At 44.9% G+C, this 23,950-nt stretch overlaps 1 protein-coding gene across 8 annotated transcripts in view; it reads right to left on the minus strand.

Annotated features, from left to right (window-relative positions):
- The window catches only part of SLC37A3 (solute carrier family 37 member 3), a 50,035-nt gene that overhangs the window by 22,159 nt on the left and 3,926 nt on the right, over positions 1-23,950 (minus strand). For 3 of the 8 annotated variants that reach the window (XR_006601426.1, XM_045063059.1, XM_045063058.1), the window contains exons 2-8: positions 21,307-21,404; positions 20,957-21,098; positions 17,327-17,488; positions 16,037-16,145; positions 7,819-7,911; positions 4,575-4,658; positions 1,718-1,863 (exon numbers count right to left, since the gene is read on the minus strand). Coding sequence is in view for 7 of the 8 variants with exons in the window: in XM_045063059.1 (XP_044918994.1) it covers positions 1,718-1,863; positions 4,575-4,658; positions 7,819-7,911; positions 16,037-16,145; positions 17,327-17,415 (521 nt within the window). In the remaining variant the exon portion in view is untranslated. Of the gene's footprint in view, positions 1-1,717; positions 1,864-4,574; positions 4,659-7,818; positions 7,912-16,036; positions 16,146-17,326; positions 17,489-18,473; positions 18,534-20,956; positions 21,099-21,306; positions 21,405-23,950 lie in introns of those variants that run through there. The other 5 variants (XM_045063061.1, XM_045063060.1, XM_045063063.1 and 2 more) reach the window with 4 other exon arrangements.

Here is a 23,950-nt window from a genome sequence, read left to right on the forward strand (position 1 = left end):
AAATGTATATCTTATAATATATAAATATGTATCCAGGAAAAATGAAAGAAATCTAAATTAATAATATTCCTTAGATCAGACTGTCACCAAAAAGGCAAACAGCAAAGCCAAGTCTTTGGGTATCTCAACTCCTTTTCCCCCCTATAAATGACATATGGCTCTTCCTCCTGGTGGCCTGGATACAGTAGCAGAGGTCCACCCTCAGGCTGTGGCCTACATCACACATAAACTCACATACCGTCCGACAACTACTTGAAGTTTTAGGGAAAAAATGTCCAATTTGGGCTCTTAAGTCCCAAAGTTTGGCATTCTTCATCCACATCTTTTTTTTTTTTTTTAAGAGATTTTTATTTATTTATTTGGCAGACGGAGATCACAAGTAGGCAGAGAAGCAGGCAGAGAGAGAGGAGGAAACAGGCTCCCCGCTGAGCAGAGAGCCCGATGCGGGACTCGATCCCAGGACCCTGGGATCATGACCTGAGCTGACCCTGGGATCATGACCTGAGCTGAAGGCAGAGGCTTAACCCACTGAGCCACCCAGGCGCCCCTTCATCCACATCTTTAATTAGAGTCTTTGTTATATAATCTTGGTTAAGTCCTATAGATAATTTTTGGCCTCAGTTTCTTCACCTCTACTGTAAGAAGATAAAACTAGACCTTTAAAGGTATCAAAAAAAGCAAAAGAAGGCAAAACCCACAGAACACACATGATGGGATGGCATGTGAGATTTATTTTATCAGGTTATATTACTTATGTTCTGTAAAGGGAAGATTTTTATTTTATTTTATTTTATTTTTTTTTTTTTTTAAAGATTTTATTTATTTATTCGACAGGTAGAGATCACAAGTAGGCAGAGAGGCAGGCAGAGAGAGAGGAGGAAGCAGGCTCCCCGCTGAGCAGAGAGCCCGATGCGGGGCTCGATCCCAGGACCCTGAGATCATGACCGGAGCCGAAGGCAGAGGCTTTAACCCACTGAGCCACCCAGGCGCCCCTTATTAAAAACTGAGATGTAATGCCTTAGCCACACTCAAAATCTGACCATGGCCAGTGAAGTATTAAGAAGGTGCCTCACTGGGACATGAGGGTGGCTCAGCCGGTTAAGCAGCTGTCTTCCGCTCAGGTCATGATCCCAGGGTCTTGGGATCAAGCCCCACATTGGGCTCCCTGTTTGGAGGGAAGCCTGGTTCTCCCTCTCCCGCTCTCCCTGCTTGTGTTCCTGCTCTTGCTGTCTCTCTACCAAATAAATAAGTAAATTGGGGCGCCTGGGTGGCTCAGTGGGTTAAAGCCTCTGCCTTCAGCTCAGGTCATCATCTCAGGGTCCTGGGATTGAGCCCCGCATCGGGCTCTCTGCTTAGCGGGGAGCCTGCTTCCCCCTCTCTCTGCCTGCATCTCTGCCTACTTGTGATCTCTGTCTGTCAAATAAATTAATTAAATCTTAAAAAAAAAAAAGTAAATACATATATAAATAAAATCTTCTAAAAAATAAAAAATAAAGAATAAGAAAAAGAATGTGCCTCACTGGGCTGGCCATTCCCCAAGTCCACACCATTCCCGTAATACATTCAGACATGAAAGCTTTTCTCCCTCAACTAGTCTAACTTTCTAAAATAGAGAAAAGATGTGGGTAGTGTCAAAAAGATCAATTTGATGACAAGTCTGAGTAACCTGATATTAAAACCACTTGAAAGGAGAAACTAAGCAGGATGTATGGCATACCCAGCTTTCCCAAACCAGTTGCCCATGACAGCCACAACGCAGGGCCAACCAGTGGACTGCAGCAGGCCGTTCACAATCCATAGGCAGCAGTAGAGCACCTTGTTGTAGAAATGTAGCCATTCTGTGACTGTGCCAAAGATGAACACCTGAGAGACGAAGGGAAGAAAAGGGGACATGTGACATCCACACAGACGCTTTCAGGGACACCAAACTACCTACCACACACACGTTTGTGCATGAAGAGACACATTCCAAGGCCTAGGGCCCAAGAGATTTGGGCTGACTCCTCAGGTGCTTCCGCTCAGAGCAGCACTGAGTAGGACACCCACCAAGCCATCAGCACCGACCAGCGACACCAAACACAACGCTCATTAATGATTACCCCCGCCTGACTCGTCTTTTAGCCTCTAAGAAGTTAAGTCCTCACTGTTGGACTTCATGAGACAACTCTTGCCATTTTCTCGTCCCTGGGTCCAGGTGCAGCGAGGACCACTGCAGGGCCTGACTGAGGTCATGTTTGTGTGTTCAGGGCAGTGCCACATACGCCACGGGGACCAGGGCGCACCAGCTATGGTCATTATCACGGCCATTGAGAGAACCATTGTAACCTCTGATCTGCTTGGAATTCAGGAGCATTATGCCAAGTCACTGCTTTTTTTTTTTGGCATTTTGCTCAAGTGGATGTTTTATCAGTATTGAAGTTTCTTTTGGAATGTTTCTTTTGGAATATTAAAAACTAGTATGTACAATACTGTAGGATTCCATTCTGGAAAAAGCACAACTATAAGGAAAGAAAAATGGTCAGTGGTTGCCAGAGGCTGGGGCCAGGGGGAGGGGAGTGGTGGTGACAGAACCAGACTCATTTGGCAAAACTCAGACCTCTACACCAAGAAGGGCGAGTTTATGCACATACTTCAGTTTTCCAAAAAATGTGGAAAAAAAACCAAAACAAAAATGTACACAGGCTTTAAAACAATATGTATATATGTGTGGGTGAGCAGGCCGTGAATAGGTTTAGTGCATCAACCTCTCAAAGAGCAGATACTGGAAAACAATAATAAAATTGGGTCTAACTGAACTCCATGCTTTTATTCAACCAACAAAAATTCCTCACTAGGAGCTAGGAAATAAAAAAAGATGCATCAGATGTGGATCTTGGGCTCTCCCACACCTCCCTAGCCCAGTGTTGTCCACATGCCTCACACAGAGAAGCCCATATAAACGTTCCTAGCGGCCCCGGTGGGAGGCTTTCAAACCAGGAGGCTGGAGCACACAGCAACCACACCTAGGAAATGGCAGACAAGGGACAGACACCCCGGGAGTCAAGTATTGGTAAATCTGTGACCTCAACCACTGTGCCACAGACTCCTAGGGAAAGCAAGAGTGACACAGAAATGAGTGGCCTAAGTCGTCCACAACCTCAGTGCCTTCAAAGAAATACGGGTGGGGAAGCACAGAAGAGGAACCGATTCCCTTCAAGACTGAAGAAGGTTTGGTGTGCCTGGGTGGCTCAGTGGGTTGAAGCCTCTGCCTTTGGCTGAGGTCATGATTCCAGTGTCCTGGGATCGAGCCCTACATCGGGCTTTCTGCTCAGCGGGGAGCCTGCTTCTTCCTCTCTCAATCTGCCTGCCTCTCCGCCTACTTGTGATCTCTCTGTCAAATGAATAAATAAAATCTTAAAAAAAAAAAAAAGAATGAAGGAGGTCAGTAAAGAAGACACCACAAAGAAGTGCCACTTGACCCATAACTTGCTGGCGACACTGAGTGAGACTATGGAGAGCTAAAAACAGCCACCCAAGGCAAGAAGATGGGCAAGAGCAAACACAGCGAGGTGGGAAGGCACAGGATATGGCAGGACCATGGGAAATAGTCTGGTCACAGCCCGGGGGTGAAGTACAGCAACAGACATGACTGTCAAGGCAGGCCACGACCCGGTTCTCGAGAGCACAGAATGCCATGCTATTTATGCTTGGCTCTTGTGCCCACTTCGGCAGCACATGTATTATTGATGGGAGGCTCTGGTGCTGAGTCATGGAAGGAGCAGGATCCAAAACTCACTTTAAAAAGACTTGCCCAGGGCGCCTGGGTGGCTCAGTGGGTTAAGCCGCTGCCTTCGGCTCAGGTCATGATCTCAGGGTCCTGGGATCGAGTCCCGCATCGGGCTCTTTGCTCAGCAGGGAGTCTGCTTCCTCCTCTCTCTCTCTGCCTGCCTCTCTGCCTACTTGTGATTTCTCTCTGTCGAATAAATAAATAAAATCTTAAAAAAAAAAAAAAAAAAAAAGACTTGCCCAGGGTGCCTGGGTGGCTCAGTGGGTTAAGCCTCTGCCTTCGGCTCAGGTCATGATCCCAGGGTCCTGGGATCAAGCCCCACATCGGACTCTCTGCTCGGCGGGGAGCCTGCTTCCTCCTCTCTCTCTGCCTGCCTCTCTGACTACTTGTGATCTCTCTCTGTCAAATAAATAAATAAAATCTTTAAAAATAAATAAATAAATAAAAAGACTTGCCCAGGGCGCCTGGGTGGCTCAGTTGGTTAAGAGACTGCCTTCAGCTCAGGTCATGATCCTGGAGTCCCAGGATCCAGTCCCACATCGGGCTCCCTGCTCAGCGGGGAGCCTGCTTCCTCCTCTCTCTCTCTGCCTGCCTCTCTGCCTACTTGCGATCTCTGTCAAATAAATAAATAAAAATCTTAAAAAAAAAAAAAAAGACTTGCCCAACTGAAAACGCACATACAATATTAAAAAACAGAAGATTAATTTTACTTTTCTATTCTACATACAGCAATGGGGATCGGTGCTTGGATTCTAATATACCCAACCAAGATGATGATATTGGTGATGATAATACCTCTTCAACTTACCACTAGTGCAGAAGAGCACATTCCAAAAGATAGAACCCATCGTAAATTAAGCCGATCTCCAACAATTCCACTGATGAAAAGGCCCTAAAAATAAAACATTTTTTTTTTACAGTTCTGAATAACACAGTCCGAAAAAAGGAATATGGGTTGCAAAGCAAGAGGGAATTAAAACACCAACACGATTCAAAACTACACTTCATTCTTACATCAGACTAGCTGTCTCCATCAGTTTTACACATGGTTCATGAAATGACAGTGCGCTTTGGTAAGCTATACTGTAAACAAACTCACGCTATACTATAAACAAACTCATGCACTAGAATTCTGTAATCCAGTGTAAACTTGGATTCTACCAAAAGTAGATTCCCTTCACTGCCTAAGAGGAGACTGGAAAAACAAAAATAAAAACAAAATGAGAAGAAAAAAAAAAACAGGCATACTAATAAAACAAGCACACAAATATATTTCATTTTCTAGAACAGATCCACAGATCAGTTATCTGCATTCCCAGAGGGGCTGCTCTTAGCCATCTGCATCCTGAATCAAGATGTATTACAACGCGTCCTGCACAAAAGAAGCTTCTGGGGCATGGGCACTGCCTGCTTAATCTGGCCCCTGGGCTTCATGACTTCACGAGGCAGGGAGAGTAGGGGCGCAAAGCCAGTCATCAGTTGAAGGTTATGTACAAATGTTCTGCCTTCTGCTCTCCTCCCAATGAGTGGCAGGAAATGAAAACCTGCGTCACGGTAGCAAGGCAGACTAAAGAGCCCAGGGCAATACACTAGGTTTCCTCCCTAAATATATAAAATGAATAAACACCCTGACTGAAAACCTAAATCCAGATACAAGTGTTTCTGATCAACTGACACCTGCGTTAGAGAAAATTCAGATGATGTGTCTCACTATGGTGAACCTGTCACTACCTCAAAAGAGGTACCTGTAAGCTTTCGATGATGTGTTCTACAGCTGCCACTCCCAAGCCTTATGCTATATATAGCAAAGGGGGTGAAGAAACTCTCTCAGTGTTTCAGATTAGGCAATCAATCCATTCCCTGTTGTTCCAAACGCCTGCATGACGCCTGGAAGCTACAGAAGGCTGTGCAGCTCAATATAAAGAAGCAGTATGATCATTGACGTTTCACGGCGCCTTTTATCTCCTAAACCTGTTTAATCCCAGGGACAGGCATTATCACAACTCTACAGAAGAGAAAACTAAAGATCAAAAAAAGGTCAAATTCCATTTCAAAGCCAAGTTTCACACAGCTAGTTGATGGTGGTAGAGCTGGTCTTTGCACTAGACTACCCCGCTTCTTAAAATACTCCATAAAAGGCTCACAGAGAAACACCCCTGGGAGTGCTCCAGCCAAAGCCGAATGACCATACGGGCATTTCATACAGAAAACGCCCAGGGTGAAAAGCATGGCTACAGAAGCCACGGTCTGCTCCAGTTGTTTCTACAAGTTTCCTCTTTGAAGAAGATAATCCAATAACTGCCCAAACAAACATGCAAAGAGTACTCTGGAACTTTCTCCGGGTATTTCACATCACCTGGACATTCGTAATCAAAAGGCTTTTTTATGGGGCGCCTGGGTGGCTCAGTCTTTTAAGTGTCTGACTTTTGATTTTGGCTCAGATCGTGGTTTCGGGGTTGTGGGACTGAGCCCCTGTAGCTAGGCAGAGAGTCTGCCTGCCAGTCTCTCTCTCCCTCTGGCCCCCCGCCCCGCTGCTTGTGTGTGCGCATGTGCACTTTCACTCTCTCAGAGAAATGAAACTGTAAAAGACAAAGGCATCTATATAACTGTACCCATTTTCAAGAGAGGCGGTCAGACACTGGAGACACTGGGAGGAAAGGGAGGCCCACTGATGGTGCGTGTGTCCAGTGGCTACCACCACTTCCCATGGCCTCAATCCAGCAGCCACCCTTGCCCCCTACAACCTCACGGAGATCCTAGCTGTCCCCTCCAAGACTACCTCAGACAGAGAACTAGCCCCTGCCCCGCTGGTATGGCTCTTCGACACCACCATCCCACAGTTCTCCTCCTTTACTGTTCTACCTTGGCCTTGCTCGCCCATTCCTCACAGCTCCTGCCTCTAAGGGAAGCCCTATGCTCAGCTGTCACTCCTCTTCCCTATCCTCACCCAGTCCCTCGATGATGTCATCCAGTCCTGTAACTCTGAAAATTATCTATGTGCCAAGGATTCTAGAATTCATACCACCAGCCTGAACCTCTACTTGAACTCCAGACTCCCCTAACCAAGGGTCTACTCTTCATCCTTTGGACAATAATAGGTAACTCACAGGTAACATGTCCAAAAGACACTTCCCCCACAGCCTCCCCTCCCCGTCGTCTTCCACTCTGTTGTGACACTTCCTCCCTAGAGTTGTTCTCAACACCTCTTTCTCTTACGTTCCACATTCAACAGGAAAAAGAATTATTGGTTTTACCTTCAAAACACAGTCCAACCCTCCTCTTCCCACCTCTGTTACTCCCACCTTGGATCTAAACCACCATCACCCTTCACCTCAAAACTGGAAAAGCCTAACCTGCCTCCCTGGGCTGTCTCTGCCCTTCCGTCTGCTCTCCTGGGGCAGCAAGTGCGCCTGTCCAAACACAGGGCAGATCTTGGTACTCCCTGTGCAAAACCTTCCAGGGCTCCCAACGCACTCAAGGCCCCAAACAAAGCCAAAAGCCAAAGCCCCAAACAAAGGGACCAAATTCTTAAAGGTCTGAGCCCCATACCTTCTCTGGCCTCACTTCCTGTCACTCTGTTCTAGTCACCCTGACCTCACTTACCCACTTCAGGTCTTTGCTCAAACAGCCCCTCCTACCTGAGGTCTTCCCCAGCTATCCTACTTAAATTACAACTCCCACCCAGGGCTCTTTATTCTCCTTTTCCTGTTTTTTTCTCCACAGCACCTACCCCCTTCAACCATACTCTCTATTTGCTTATGTGCAGCACCGCATTACTGTTTGTCTTCCTTAGATCCCATTTCAAGAATGTAAGTTTTGTAAACTGGGGATTTTTCCTGTGTTGCTCACCGATGAGCTCCCACAGATCGGGCATGTGCTGGGTGCTCAGCAAGTATCTGTCAAACGGATGGCTGGCTGGCTGGCTGGCTGGATGGGAGGGACACAGAACATAAACTTCAGCAAATTCTAGAATCCCTTACGAACTTCATAAGGTTGGAGTCATTTCCACTTACATCTTTCCTCCACCTAAACCCCCCAAATTCGAAACTTACCACAGCATAAGAGAAGAGGAAAATAGTGTCGAGGGTCCCAAGGAAAAGAGTGGCCTCCTCTGCGCTGGGAAACAAACGGTTGCGGCTCCAGATCTATGGCAACACAAGAACCCCGTCAGGCCCCGCTGGTACCAGGCCGTCCTTGTCCTCCTCAGAGCGCCCGCATCTACAGCCTCTGCCCACCCTCACAGAATCCTGCAAAGGCTGAAGAGAGGAAACCTGCACTCTGTAGGTAAGGAAACACACATGCTAAAAGGTCTGCAAGGTCAAAGCTATTTGCACAATACTAAAATGTTATCTGCTTTTGCCCTTTAACTTCTCCATTGATGATGCAAATGCAGGGGAGGGGGGCAAAACTCCTGTGGCTCAGCAGGAGTCAAGGCAGTTACACCCCATCGTACCATTCACTGCTATAAAAATAGTAATAGTAATCGCTATATTTATTGCCATGGTCACAGTTTACTTTTTGTTTTAAAGATTTTATTTATTTATTTGACAGAGAGAGAGCACAAGTAGGCAGAGAGGCAAGAGAGAGAGAGAGGAGGAAGCAGGCTCCCTGCTGAGCAGAGAGCCCCATGTGGGACTCGATCCCAAGGTCCAGAGATCATGACCTGAGCGGAAGGCAAAGGCTTAACCCACCAAGCAACCCAGGCGCCCCGCCATGGTCACAGTCTTAAAAAAAAAAAAAAAGCCAGGGACGCCTGGGTGGCTTAGTCATTGAGTTTGCCTTCAGCCATGCAATTGAATCCCCCTACCGGTTACCTGCTCAGCGGGAAGCCTGCTTCTCCCTCTCCCTCTTCCCCTGCTTGTGTTCCCTCTCTCACTCAGCCTCTGTCCATCAAATAAATAAATAAAATCTTAAAAAAAAAAAAAAATCCAGTTTCACTTGAGAATATCCTTGCTACATGCTAGATGCTCAATAAAGATTTGCTGAGTAGGGGGCGCCTGGGTGGCTGGACCCGTTGAGCGCTGGACTCTTGATGTCAGTTCAGGTCATGATCTCAGGGTCATGAGATTGAGCCCCGTGGGCTCCACGCTCAGCAAAGACTCTGTTTGTCCCTCTCCCCGTAGTCCACCCTGCCTCACACACATGCTAATATATAAAAATCTTTTTAAAAAATTTCTTGAGCAGTGAGAAGTATTAATTTTATTAAATGTGGCCCAAGTGTACTTCTTTTTAGTAATGAACTCTGTGTGCTGGAGTGGAGAATGGGCACCAGCACTCCGCACACCACACTCCCAGGGCCGTCCTGAGGGAAAGCACCCGGGCAGCTGTGCAGGGGCGAGCAAGGAGGCTGTTTCCTACTGGAAAGAAGGGCTGACAGACAAGCTCTGGTTATTCAGATTTGGGTATCTGGCAGATACTTCCTCAGAAAAGAACGAAACAAGCTTATCACTTCTTCAGAATCCAATGGAAGTAAAGACAGACCAATGGATCTTAATTTAAGTAAGGGTATAAAAAGTTAATTGATACAATTTCAGATTCCACATGGCAACTAACCTTTAAGAAATTGCCCCTTGTCAAATTCTGGTGTAGTATCAAAGATGAATGCCCACAATTAACTGAAAAAGCTATTAAAATACTTCTCCCCTTCCCACTATGTTATCTGTCAAAAGCCAAATTCTCTTCCTATAGTTCAAAGGATCATGTTGCAAGACACCGAATTCAGAGGCAGACATGAAAATCTACCTTCTATTAAGCCAGACATGAGATCTGAAAAATGTAAATCAACGCCACTCTCCTCACAAAGTGCTTTTGTTTCAAAAAATCATTTTTCGTAAAATGTTATTTATGTTAACACATTATGGGTTTATTTCACTCACTTATAAATAACTAAAAAACCAAGGTATTTTTTAAGATTTTATTTATTTTAGAGGTGGGGGAGAGGAAGAGGAAGAAGGAGAGAATCTCAAGCAGATTCTGTGCTGAGTGTGGAACCCGATGCAGGGCTCAACCCCAAGCTCCTGAGGTCATGACCTGAACTTAAATCAAGAGGTGAATGCTTCACCAACAGAGCCACCCAGACATCCCTACCCTTTTTATTGTAGAAAACGGATGTGGGTTTTTTTTTTTTTCAATTTCTCAGGGCACCTGGGTGGCTCAGTGGGTTAAAGCCTCTGCCTTTGGCTCAGGTCGTGATCCCAGGGTCCTGGGATCGAGCCCCACATCGGGCTCTCTGTTCAGCAGGGAGCCTGCTTCCCCCTCTCTCTCTCTGCCTACTTGTGATCTCTGTCTGTCAAATAAATAAATAAAATCTTTAAAATTAAAAAAAAAATTTCTCAGTTTTAATTTCTAAAACAGTAAGTATCTAAAAATATAAACCCACATAACCGAAAGCTCTTTGGGATCTTCACAGCAAAAATTCAGAGAACTACTGGAACAAATGATTTCTGAGATAGGTTGTTACAGGAAGGAAATTCTTTTTTTTTTTTTTTAAGAATTTATATATTTATTTGACAGAGAGAGATCACAAGTAGGCAGAGAGGCAGGCAGAGAGAGAGAGGAGGAAGCAGGCTCCCTGCTGAGCAGAGAGCCCGATGCGGGACTCAATCCCAGGACCCTGGGATCACAACCCGAGCCGAAGGCAGTGGCTTAACCCACTGAGCCACCCAGGCGCCCCCAGGAAGGAAATTCTGACTTTAGAGTATTAAGAAGAAAAATCACAATCAGCAATAAGAAAAAATCTTTAAAAGAAAGTAAAATGATAAAAGAATATATAAAGTGTGATTCTAAAGGACTGGGACTCATTTCTATGTGGCTTATGGCACCGGTCTTGCTCCTTTAACACCACCTCACATACTACTGTCGTCAGGGAGAAGAGCCTACAAAGCTAAGATCCATCAGTATTTCAGTGCACTAAGTAGGGCCCTAAAGTTCTCCAGTTAGTTATTTTGCCACATTTTCCCTCAGACCACAATCTTTGACCCTGATACTCATCAGGACCCAGGGCCAAGCCCTGTTGGGTGCACACCAGTGTGAGCTAGAGACAGCAGACTCAAGCAGCTGCTCAAAGTTTCTGGAGTTTTCTTTATTCTCTCAAGATGTCACCAAAAGTCCCTGCACAGGTGGCTTTCACAAGAACTCACAGATTTTAAACAGCTTTCTTCTGCTTCACTGCCAGAATTCAGCTGAAATATACTTTGGATGGCTTACTTAACAAGTAGAAAACAAAAACCAGGGGTGCCTGGGTGGCTGAGTCAGTTAAGTGTCTGCCTTTGGCTCTGCTCATGATCCGGGGTCCTGGGATCAAGCCCTGCATCTGGCTCCCTGCTCATCGAGGAGTCTGCTTCCCCCTCTCCCTCTGCCCCCACCCCCAGCTTGTGTGAGGATGCTCTCTCTCTGTCAAATGAATAAACAAAATCTTTAAAAAACAAAAACAAAACCGAAAACTAAAAAACAACCTAGGACTAACAAAGATACAGAAAATAGGATAACAGAAAATCTAGAAAAGAATATTTACTACAATCATAGAAGTCAGATCAAGATGAGTATATATACTAAGTGAGAAACGGTCCATGTCAAACAGTGAATCATCCAATGTCTCGTGAAAGTCACTGACAAAATGACTTTACCGTGCTGAAACTCCACACACTTCAGTGGTTTAAGCTGGCCTGCGTATATGTACAATTATTTGAACCCACCAGCCTGTATAAATGTGGGGTTTTCCTGTGTCTGGTGGAGAGGGTTTGCACGAACCTACGAGAACAGCTGCGTGCTGAGGCACTTCCTGGAAACACAAAATTTCCTGCTTATACCAACAGTGACAGTGTGGGTTTCCTAAGCGAGAAGGTTCGTCACCGAATGAGGGCGAGGCATGCGGTGGGGACGTCAAGCTTCCAGCAGTGGTGAGCAGAGGATGAGCTAAGGCTGACCTGCATTCAGGGGTCTGTCCTCTGCCTACCCAGAGTGGTATCAGTTGACAAGAGGTTTTTCAGGGGAAGAGGGGCTGGGGATGAGCTTGAGACAGAAAGCTGAGGACACCCTGAATTCCACTTCCCTCTCCTGGACAGTGGAGGTCCCCACACTACTCTCATGGAAGACTGTACTGGCTGGAGAGGCAAGGCTTTTTGATTTAGTGAACAAAATTCTGTTCACAATTTTCAGTCAAGTTGTCCAACTCGTCAAATTTAACCATTACCTCCTTATTATCTTTAAACATAGATTTTATGTTGTGTTCACTGGCTGCAATGTTCGTCGGAATCAGCAGGATCCATTATAAATTCTCAAGGTAAAGAGACTGTAGGTGCTCAATTCTTTTTGTAAAGCATCATGAGTAATTTCTGATGATGCTGTTCAAGACACTTAAATATTTTTCAGAATAATTCCACATAAACTGCTGGTTCTAAGAATGCTTCCCACTTTGGACAAGAAAGCAAAGTTTCAAAGTGAGGCCAAGGCTGACAGTTACAGACCCAGAAGCACAGGAGGAATGAAAGGCACAAACAGCAGCCCGACTCCCAGCAGTGGGCTTCAGGAAGGAAAAAACCCAGACCTTAAGGTCTAAACAAATGGAAGGTCAGCACTGCTGTCCATGAAGACAGAGATGGAAGTACAAAGATCTCCAGGATCAGTCTGAACTTGACTTCTATATAACCAATTCATCCAAACTATTTAATTCATAGTTCTGAATAAACCAGAATGGTGAAACCTGTTTTAGCAGCAATTAGAGTAACAAGCAAACATCGAAGCAGAGAAGTTAATTCGAGTCTCATTAAGAGCGAATAATGTGACATAGGTTATTGGCAGGAAAGAGTTAACACAGCAGGCCTGAGACTGCTCTCCTCCAAAGGGCCTACTTGTGAGGTGAGGCCCTGGCTGGCATCTGGGAACTGGGATTTTGGGAGGGTTCCCATCTTTTCCTGCTAAGAGTGGTTCACTGTACCTAAACTGTTTTTACAAACAATGTGGTTTATGCCGAACCTGCTTTCCTTCTGAGAGCCTGCAATTTTGTATGTGCCAGGCACAAAGTGCTTACATGACCAGTCCCAATAAAAACCCTCGGCGTTGAGTCTCTAATAACCTTCCCTGGCAGACATGATTCCACCAATGTTGTCACAACGTGTTGCTGGAAGAATTACACCCATCCTGTGTGACTCCACCGAGAAAGCACTCTTGGAAACTTGCACTTGACTTCCTCCAGACCTCAACCCCTGCGCTCTTTTTCCCCTTTGCGGACTCTGCTCTCTATCCTTTTACTGGAATAAACCGTAGCTATAAGTGGGACTATAAGCTGAGTCCTGCGAGTCCTCTTAGTGAATCAAACCTGGGGGTGGTCCTGGGAACCCCCAACTCAGTTACCTAAAAAACAAACGCAGACTTGTGCAGCATAACCAGAAACCCAGTGCCTCAACCAAATCCGGTCATTCTTTATATGAGTCAGACTGTATCTCTCCTCCAGCCTCAACAAGAGAAACCTAGGGAGACAGGTTTTCTTTGAATACCCAGCAAACCATCATGCAGAGGAATCAACTACTGTGCCCAGCTCAGAAAACCAAATATCAAAATTAAACAGCAGAACACTTTTACCTCCATTTAAGAACTTCCTTGAAGTATTAAAGCAGAAGGCCAGTGAGCATCTTTCAATATTGACAAAGAAAAATTCCACTGTGGCTGAGAGGTTGGAGCACACGACCCCTCTAAGGCCACTCCATCTTAAAGGTTTGTAACAAGTCACTTGATCATTTCGACACACGCACTGTGCACACAGCACTAGTCAACAGTCAGTGTGAAATCTAGCCCTCTATTCCTAACAACTTTTTTTTTTTAAGATTTTTATTTATTTATTTGACAGAGAGATCACAAGTAGGCAGAGAGGCAGGCAGAGAGAGGCAGCGGGAAGGCCCGCTGAGCAGAGAGCCCGATGCAGGGCTCGATCCCAGGACCCTGAGATCATGACCTGAGCCAAAGGCAGCGGCTTAACCCACTGAGCCACCCATGCACCCCTCCTAACATCTTTCTTTTTAATAGTTTCTGATAACTTAAATTCAAGAAAAATCATTCAAAAGGGCTGCCTGCTGGCTCAGTCAGAAAAGCATGCAACTCTCAATGTCGGGGTTGTAAGTTCAAGCCCCACGTTGGGTGTAGAGATTATGAAAAAAAAAAAAAAATAAACTTTGTTTTTTTTAAGATTACTTATTTACTTATTTTTGCAAGGGAGAGAGAGAGAGCATGCGAGAGACAGCATGAGCAGGGGGAGGGGCAGAGGGAGAAGCAGACTCCCGGCTGAGCAGAGAGGCCTCTGCAGGGCTCAATCCCAGCACCCCAGGATCATCACCCAGGCTGAGGGCAGCCACTTAACCCACTGAGCCACCAAGATGCCCAAAAATAAACTTTAAATAAAGGGAGGGTGGGGAGGAAAAACTGTGCAAGAGCATTTTCAACACATGAGCTCTGTGAGGACAGGCTCTTTTTTTTTCTTTTAATCCTCTCCCTAGGCTTTTTTTTGCTCACTGCCTAGAACAATGTTTATGCAAGACAGACCCTCAAGAAGCAAATGACTGAGTAACCTAATCACAATTTGAGGGGATAGTCCTATAACGTTCAGATATCCATCACCTTTTAATTGACCTAAATAGGGGGAAATATTCTAAGAAATAAGACATGTTGGGGCAACTGGGTGGCTCGGTGGGTTAGGTGACTGCCTTTGGCTCTGGCTCTGGCCAGGGTCCTAGGATCGAGCCCTGCCTCAGGCTCCCTACTTGGTGGGGGTCTGCTTCTCCCTCTCCCTCTGACATTCCCACTGCTTATACTCTCCTGCTCTCTCTGTCAAATAAATAAATTAAATCTTTAAAAACAAAAAAAGAAAAAAAATAAGACATGTTGGGGCACCTGGGCGGCTCAGTCGGTTAAGCATCCGACTTTGTCTCAGGTCATGATCTCAGGGGTCCCGGGGTCCAGCCCCATGTTGGGCTCCCTCCCACCCTCTGCCCCATCCCACCCCCAGCTTATCCGCTCTCTCTCTTTCAAAAGAATAAATAAAATAAATAAAATCTTAAAAAAAGACATGCCAAGAATATTAATATGTATGTATGATCCCACATAAGCAGAACTCAAGCAATGTGGTAAAGAATGAGTGGAGTGGACTTTTGTATTGACCAAAGACATAAACAACAGCATCTCCCTTCCAAACTGTCATCCAAGGATTCACCTGATCCATAATGAATTCAAGGAAGTGGATACACATTCTCTGACTTCTAGACTCTTAAACAAGATACAAACAAATGAAACAATTAAAAAGTATGTAAATACTGAAACATTAAACTATGTAACACATGGTGTACACCTTTCAGAGGGGGAAAAAAATCAGTTGAAGGTGGGAAGAAACTTGATAGGAAAAGTAACATTTTAGGGATGCCCTGGCTGGCTCAGTCAGTACAGCATGCGCCTCTTGGTCTCAGGATTGTGAGTTCAAGCCCCACACTGGCTGTAGGGATTACTTTTAAAAAAAGGGGGGGGGACCTGGGTGGCTCAGTGGGTTAAGCCTCTGCCTTCAGCTGAGGTCATGATCTCAGGGTCCTGGGATTGAATCCCACATTGGGCTCTCTGCTCAGCAGGGAGCCTGCTTCCCCTTACCCCCTCTGCCTGCCTCTCTGCCTACTTGTAATCTCTCTCTGTCAAAAAGAAAAAAAAAAGTGGGAGCACCTGCGTGGCTCAGCCCCATTAAGCATCTGCCTTCAGCTCAGGTCATGATCCCAGGGTCCTGGGATCGAGCCCCACACTGGGCTCCCCGTTCTGCAGGAAGCCTGCTTCTTCTTCTCCCACTCCCCCTGCTTGTGTTCCCTCTCTCGCTATGTCTCTCTCTGTCAAACAAATAAATAAAATCTTTAAAGAAATTTTAAGAAGCAGCATTTCATCTTGCCACAGAGGGAAAAGCAAGACTTAAACGGGTGGGAAGAAAGTGCAAGAGCATACAAAAGAACATAAGCAAATTCTCAGAGGCAGAAGTGAGTACAGGTACTTGTGAAACTTGATTTAAAAGAACCCCTCACTAGAAATGTATCACTTCAAAACAGTGAGAGGGAAACTGCACAGAAGGGGAGAACAAGCTTGAGTCACAGCAAGCTAAGAAACTGGGCAGAACAGTTTGGGTTTTATGCCATAGGAAACATCCATTTCAGAGTCCTAAGCAGATGAATGAAACAAAGTAGAACTTGAGAAGAACTTAGGAGGTAGGCACAGCTCCCTTCCTGAACCCACCCCTGCCTTTGCTCTGCTTACCTCTACAGGCAGTCCAGCTGACTTGTTAAAAGCAGTTGGGGTCCACTGCTTAGAGATACTGACTTTAACGTTGCTAAAAGTTTTTCTTGATGCGTGGAGCAACGAATAACTGCAAAAGAGAAAAGACACACGGCTGAATGAATAGCAAAGAAAACAGCATTCAATAAAATCCTGAATATAATCCCATTTGTTTTATTCAATTTTAGAATTCTTCTCTTAAAAAAAAAAAAAAGGAAAAGTACTGCTTTATGGGAACTATCAACTGAACAGTCTCTCCCAAGCAAAAGAAAAAATTAACTAGTTGTCTTCCATATGAACCTGTGTTCACTTCTAACTTATCCCTCCACCTAGAAGACAGACGCGTGACTGGCCCCAAACCACTCTAAATCATGGCGGCAGTTCTGTAAAGAATTTTAAGTCTTTAACAACTGCTGGCCCCTTGATGCATTAGCCAGTAAGTAGCTGCCTCCTGAGTCCCATCTTTTCCTCCTTCTGATGTCCCCTCTCACCCCTCAAGCAAGCATCCAAGATTACCTATCAACTCTTACACAGAGAACCATCTCTTAGTTTCTGCCTTAAAACAAGTAAATCACATCATGTGTGGTGACTTCAGTAAAGATTAATAATAAAATTGTCCCAGAAGAAATCATCAAAATAACTGAGTCACAGTGTTATAAGTAACACGGCTCCTAAAACCACACAACCTGGTTTGTGGCGTCTATGAACCACTAAAGAGAGCCACTGAGGGCCACAGAATCATAAACACAGATGATCCTTTAGTCGTGCTAACGCTCGGAAACTCACAGGAGTTCCTAGAGCTCCTCCCAATTGTCTCGGTCCATCTTTACTGCTCAAAGACGCACACAGCACTCCCTGAATACATGCACCCTTTGTTCTGAAGCTCCTGGTTTCAACAAATAAAAAACTGTATATTAAAACAGGGATTCTCAACCATGGCACTGGTGATATTTTGGGCCCCCCAAATTCTCTATCGTGCAAAGATAGCCTGTGCACTGCAGGACCTACGGCAGCATCCCTGGTCTCTGCCCACTGCAAGTGGCACCCCTGCCCCCAGGGTGACAACCAAAAATGCCTCCAGACATGGAGGAAACACGGGCAAAATGGTCCTTGGAAACTGCTTAGAGGTACCAGAAAGCACAACAGGAGGAAAAACTAGGCTATTTCATGAGCCCATACCAATCAATCACTGTACTTGCCATGCCAACAACTAGCTCCCTCAAACAAATAAGCCCAAAAAACACGAGTGCACAGTCTGAGCAACGAACCTACCTGAAGAAGGTGAGCAGGAACACAACAACATGATGATGGCTGAACCGGGAGAACGCAGTCCCTCTTCGAAAAATATTCGGCCAGGCCATAGTCTTCCTGACCTTCCTTCCCACCTCTGACCTTGAAGTTCGAATAGTGAATTATCTACATCATTTCTTCTTTCTGAAAAGACAAAATGCATTATCATCATTACTTAAAATAGGCAGTCTCTCCAAAAACTGAATTATTTACACTTATAGCCAGCCAGTCAGTATATTATCAGACCTTGAAAAAAATCATCTGAGCTAGTGACTCCAAAAAACTAGATTGATAATTATGTTTATAACAAGCCCTTGAAAAGAAAAATCCTTAACAAAAGATTAGATTCTAATGAAAGAACTCTCATACAAACTGATAAGAAAGTCACTAATTCAGGGACGCCTGGCTGGCTCAGTCAGAAGAACATATGACTCTTGATCTTGGGGTTGTCAGCTCAAGCCCCAAGCTGCATGTAGAAACTACATAAAAATAAAATCTTTTAGGGCGCCTGGGTGGCTCAGCCGTTAAGCATCTGCCTTCGGCTCAGGTCATGATCTCAGGGTCCTAGGACTGAGCCCTGCATCGGGCTCTCTGCTCAGTGGAGAGTCTGCTTCTCCCTGTCCCACTCGCCCTGCTTGTGTTCCCTCTCTCACTGTTAAATAAATATTTTTTTAAGATTTTTATTTACTTATCTGAAGTAGAATGAGCAAGAAAGAGAGCATGAGCGGGGTGGGGGACAGAGGGAGAAAGATAAGCAGATTCCCCACTGCGCAGGGAGACTAACACAGGGCTTGACCCCAGGACCCTGGGATCACAACCTGAGCTGAAGGCAGACACTTAACCAAGTCAGCCACCAAGGTGCACCATAAAAATAAAATCTTAGGGGCGCCTGGGTGGCTCAGTGGGTTAAAGCCTCTGCCTTCGGCTCAGGTCATGATTCCAGGGTCCTGGGATCGAGCCCTGCATCGGGCTCTCTGCTCAGCGGGGAGCCTGCTTCCTTCTCTCTCTCTCTCTCTGCCTGTCTCTCTGCCTACTTGTGATCTCTCTCTCAGTCAAATAAATAAATAAATTTTAAAAAAAATAAAAAAAATAAAAATAAAATCTTAAAAGAATAAGAAAAGGAGGGCACCTGAGTGGCTCAGTCAGTTAAGGATCTCCCTTCGCCTCGGGTCACAATCCCAGAGTCCTGGGATGGAGTTCCGTCTTGGGCTTCCTTCTCCCTCAGCCTGCCGCTCCCCCTGCTTTCTCTCTCTCTGTGTCAAATAAATAAATAAAATCTTTAAAAAAAAGAGAGAGAGAGAGAATCTCTAATTCTGACAGAAAAATGAGGAAAGGAAATGAATAGGCAATTCAGAAGAAATGAAATGGCTGAAAGCTCCAATCTTACCAGTAACACAAGAAAGGCATACTTGCTTGGTTAAGGCAAGAAAACTTTTGCAAAGTTAAAAAAAGATTGTGCCCAATGTAGTTCAAGGTCTAATGACTCCTGAACTCTCGTATGCTGCTAAGGGATGTGAAACGTATTACAGGAAGATAATCGAGCATGTTCATCAACAGCCTTTGACACAAAAATCCAATTTCCAGGGATCTACTCCTAAAGAAATACAAGGTACATTCAGGTCTATAAACAAAGGTAGTTTTCACAGCTTGTCAAAGGAGCTTTCTTCTATTAAAGAAATAAACTTTGTGTCAGTCATAAGGAAATGGGGAAAGAGGCAGGGCCACTCCCAGCCCGTCTGTCTCCACGACTTCCTGTCAGTGCTCCTTGGTCCTCTCTGAAAGGAGCACTGCCCTGACAAACTAAGCATCTAAACTTCATGCCTCCAGTTATTAGTCTGCACAACCTAAAGATGCAATGAAAAGCGGAATGTATAAATAAATTATGGTATAGCCACATGGCTGAATAGTTTATAATCATTTGACATGACAAATTAAGGCTTTTTAATGACATGAGAAAATGTCACATAAGAAAATGGGGCGCATGGCGGCTCAGTCAGTAGAGCATGGGACTCTTGATCTCAGGGTCATGAGTTCAAGACCCACATTGGGTGTCGATTACTTACAAAAAAAAGTAAGATACAACTCATAATCAATTCAACTCTATGTTTACATAATATTTACAAATAAATAGGGGATATACTAGTTCTCTTTGGGTAGCAACATTATGGGTAATTTTAATTTTCTATACCCTTCCCTAAAAAGTCTACAATAAAGGTGGGTATTACTTTTACGATCAGAAGGGAAAACATCAACATCATTGGAAAAGTCCTATAATTCACTTGCATATTAGGAAAAAAATTAATTAATGAAATGACCTGTATGCTATGTGTACTACTATAGTCAAGGCAGGAGAAAAACTCAAGAACTCCCAGTACTGAAGGGCATCTGGGTGGCTCAGTGGGTTAAGCCTCTGCCTTCAGCTGAGGTCATGATCTCAGGGTCCTGGGATTGAGCCCTGCATCGGGCTCTTTGCTCGGCAGGGAGACTGCTTCCCCCTCTCTCTCTGCCTACTTGTGATCTCTCTCTCTGTCAAATAAAGAAATAAAACCTTAAAAAAAAAAAAAAAAAAAAAGAACTTCCAGTATTAAAACTGGCAAATCACAGGGCTTTGCTTTCAAGGCCGTGCTCCTTGTAACTGCCATTATACTCATGTTTTCACTAGCCATAGTAGCTTGGTAGATATAGGCAAACCTTACATGCCCAAAGACCCAGCCAAAAGGCCATTCCTGAAACTTTTGGGTAAAAGGTACAAAGTTGAGGTGGTTAAAATTATATCAACATTACAGCTGTTTCACTTACTGGCCATAAGCCCTTGGTCAAGCCAAACTTTATGAATCACAGATGGTCATCTATAAAATGGCGTATCTCTTCTGAGAGTGAGGAGATTAAAATAAACAATGTATGTAAGGTAATTATATACGTAAGATAATTATTTTAGCCACTGACCTGCCCAGGATTAATCAGTCCCACACCAGTAGAATGTAGCTAATTTCACTTACTCTTTCTGCCTGAAAATGTTCACAATATAATGAGCCATGTAGGATATTAAAATTCCACTTCCAAGACATAACAAATAAACTCTGTCTGTAATTCCAGAAAGTTACAAACCTGAGAGCTATTAGTGTCACTGCTAAATTTACCTCCAGCCCCTAAATTAAACATGAAACCCCAGTGGAACAACTCAAAGCTTTATGGAAATTGTAGCTCTATGAATTGAACACATTCACACCTCAAAACAGTGTACTGAGTACTTCAGGAAAGGATATGATTTATGAAGTTCAGTAATTTATCAGGTAAAATAATAATTCCAAAAATGTACACTCTACTGGATTGGGATTGCACTGCTCTGGCAATAATGGCTGTGTATTTCAAGGTTGTGTAGTTACATTAATAACTTTACACGACTACCAAGCTGTTTGAGACCATCTGGATTTCATTTCTAAACAAACCACTTTTTCCTTAGCTAACGTGACAGGAGAGAAAGGACTTAATAAGTACACCGGGAAAATAGTTTTAAATATTCACCTGCTATTGGCAGAAAGCCACTTAAAATTAATACTATTATAGCATCTGGTCCTAAGTAATTACAGTAATTAATAACAATAATAATACCTTGCACTTATATTCCCTGCATCACAGAAGTAGTTTCTACTCATCCGTGAGCTCTGCGACCCTGGGGAAGTGTTGAGAGTTTCTGCCAAGTCTGAATCCACCAAGCATATCCTACTTTCTGAAGACCATTTTCATTCCTGCTCTAAATACAGAGAGAACAAATGTCTAACATTTTTCAAGTGTAAGTAAATGCTGATATAATTTTTTAAAAAATCCATTTAAGTTTTTCTAAATTCATAGTAGCTTACCATTTCGTATTTTCTCAGTTAATGAATACTGAATATACAACTATTATATGGGAATAAGAACTAGCTTTTAAAAACAAAACTTATTAAAAATAAGATCCTTACCATCAAGAAGGATCTGGAACCATTGAGCCATGTTCCACTTTTCAAAACAAGCTGATAATCATTAACTCATCTGATTCATATTGAAGCTTTTTGGAGTCCTAGAAGATCACGCATACAAGATATTTTCCAGGATGAACACTCCACACTGTGTAATCAATGTTACATAAAAGATGGCTTCACAAGTAACACGTCCAGACAGAAGGCAATCTCCCCTTACCAAACAACGTCTTGGGATATGAAGCCCTCCAAAACTGTCACTTTCTATAGATATTCAGAGACCATTCCAACCCCACATCAGTAAGACTTCAGGTTGTCATGTATTGGGAACACTGTGGGAGACACAGCTAGAAAGATGGGGGGAAGGCTGGCAGGAAAGGAGATGGCATGTGCAAAGCAACTCATCCCCCATGCCCATGTGACCTGACCCAATCTTCACCCCACCCCAACTTCTTATCTTGCTCTCTAGAAATCTAGATATGAGGCAAGTGAACTTCTCCACATGGTCACCCTCCTCTGAGCGGTATTTGCCTCCGACTCCTGACCACCCCCAGATGACCCTGCCTCCTCCAGGGTCTCTCAAGGAGAAGTCGTCTTTCTTCTCACGGTCACTCTTCCTCCTCAGAGGACTCCAGCTTCTCTGAACTCAGGCTGGCCGGGAAGGGCGATTCGGGGGGGAGAGGGCCCCCTACTGGCTGCTGCCTTGTCACCTCCTGACCTTCCAGCACAGACCCTTGCCTTCTCTTTCCTTCCACCACTGCCTCGGTCCCAGCCCAAGAGCCAGGTGGCTCAGCACTACCTCCCCTGTCTTCTCCACCACCAATCTTTGCCTCTGCCCCACACTGAAAACCCCTCCATGGTCAAGACCCAGCCAGTGCCTACGTCACCTCCCCAAACTAGACCGCAAACACCCGTCATTCCTTCCCTCTCCCACTTTCCACTCAAGAGTCCTTTTACCTCGACAAGGCTCCCAGCTCGGTCACTTCACCATTCCCCCGGTATCCATAATCCTCCTCTGGTCCTCATTTCAGTCTTCACTAACTTAGAATCTAACAACTCCCTCGCAGGCTGTGCGTGCGTGTGCGTGCGTGTGCGTGCGTGTGTGTGCAATAGCGTGCGCACGCACCTACTTGCTTGCCTCTGTCCTCCTTCCCTGCATCCAAGTAGCTGAGTTTTGCCAGAGAAAAATCACACAAGCAGGCTGTTTTCACTTAAAGATTCAAAACCACAAACCTCAAAGAACATGCAACACTGCCCAGCATGTCTACACTTCCCCAATTATTCTGCTTACTCAACCTCTAAGACGACAATTTCACACTTCGCTCTTTAAAGTTCCAGCATCCCTCTCTCTCCTTCACCTCGTACGATGGCTTTCGGCCAATGACCCCCCCCCCACCAGAACCAGGGCTCTAACGTGGACCCCACAGTACAGCCAACCGTCCACCTGATATGCCTCCATGGATCTGAAGCAAGATTCTTCGTGTCCTCCGTCCAGACCTACATTCCTCCCCCAGTATTTCCCAACTTAAATGATACCACCATTCCTCCAAGTGGCCCAAGGTAACGAGGACTTTTCCTTCACTTTTCCTTCTCTCTCTCAGCTTCCACATCCACCCCGCTTCTAATTACCTCTTAAAATACATCCCAGATCTGTCCTCCTCTCTCTATCCCCACTGCCACCACCAAGATGAACCACCCGTACGGCCCACCAAGCCTACTGCAACAGCCTCCTGCAGGCCTTCACGATTTCTACATCTACCCTGCCCCCAACTCATTCTCCACACATCAACCAGAAATAGATTTTTTTTTTTAAAGATTTTATTTATTTGAGAGAGAGAGAGCAGGAGCGGGGCGGGGGATGGGGGATGGAGGGGAGGGAGAGGGAGAAGCAGCCTCCCCACTGAGCAGGGAGCCTAATGTGGGGCTCGATCCCAGGACCCTGGGATCATGACCTGAGCCCAAAGCAGACGCTTAACTGACTGAGCCACCCAGGCGCCTCCAGAAATAGATCTTAAAATATAAATCAGCTCTAATTCCTCTGCTCAAAACACACTGATGGCTTCCCAAGACTCTGATAAAAATACAAAACTCTTTACCATGGCCTTCAAAGCCTGAATACCCCCAGTCCTCCAGTGTACAATAAGAAGGTTAAGGTGGGGGAGAGCAGTGGAGCTGACAGTGGTGGCTGGCAAAAGGAGGCTAGAGATGAAGGAGGAGACTGCCTGAGGCAATGCTTTCTGAGAGTTTTTTTTATTGTTTTATTGATTTTCAATAGGTTATACGTACATAAGGCAGAAAAATCAAAAGACAGCAAAAGGTATATACAGTGATGTCTCCCTCTCTGGTCTCATCACCCTGTGCTCCTACATCCTCACAGAATCTACCCCTGTGCATACACTCCAGGCAGAGCCCCTCAGACCTACACATCCACAAAAGAGCATATTACGTGCACTATTCTGCACTTTTTTCTTTTCTTCACTTACCAGAAGTTAGAGATCTCTCCTTATCCACACCTACAGAGTTAGCACATTCCAATCTCCTACCAGGTATCTGGGTGGTTCCCAATCCTTTGCTAGGATGGAGCCGCCATTCTTGGACACGGTGAGGCTCTAACCCATTTCCTTCCTCCTCTTTGCCCACCCTCCTC

The sequence above is a fragment of the Mustela putorius genome, unplaced genomic scaffold (assembly GCF_011764305.1).
Source record: "Mustela putorius furo isolate JIRA1106 unplaced genomic scaffold, ASM1176430v1.1 tig00003845_pilon_pilon_pilon, whole genome shotgun sequence".
NCBI lineage: Eukaryota > Metazoa > Chordata > Mammalia > Carnivora > Mustelidae > Mustela > Mustela putorius.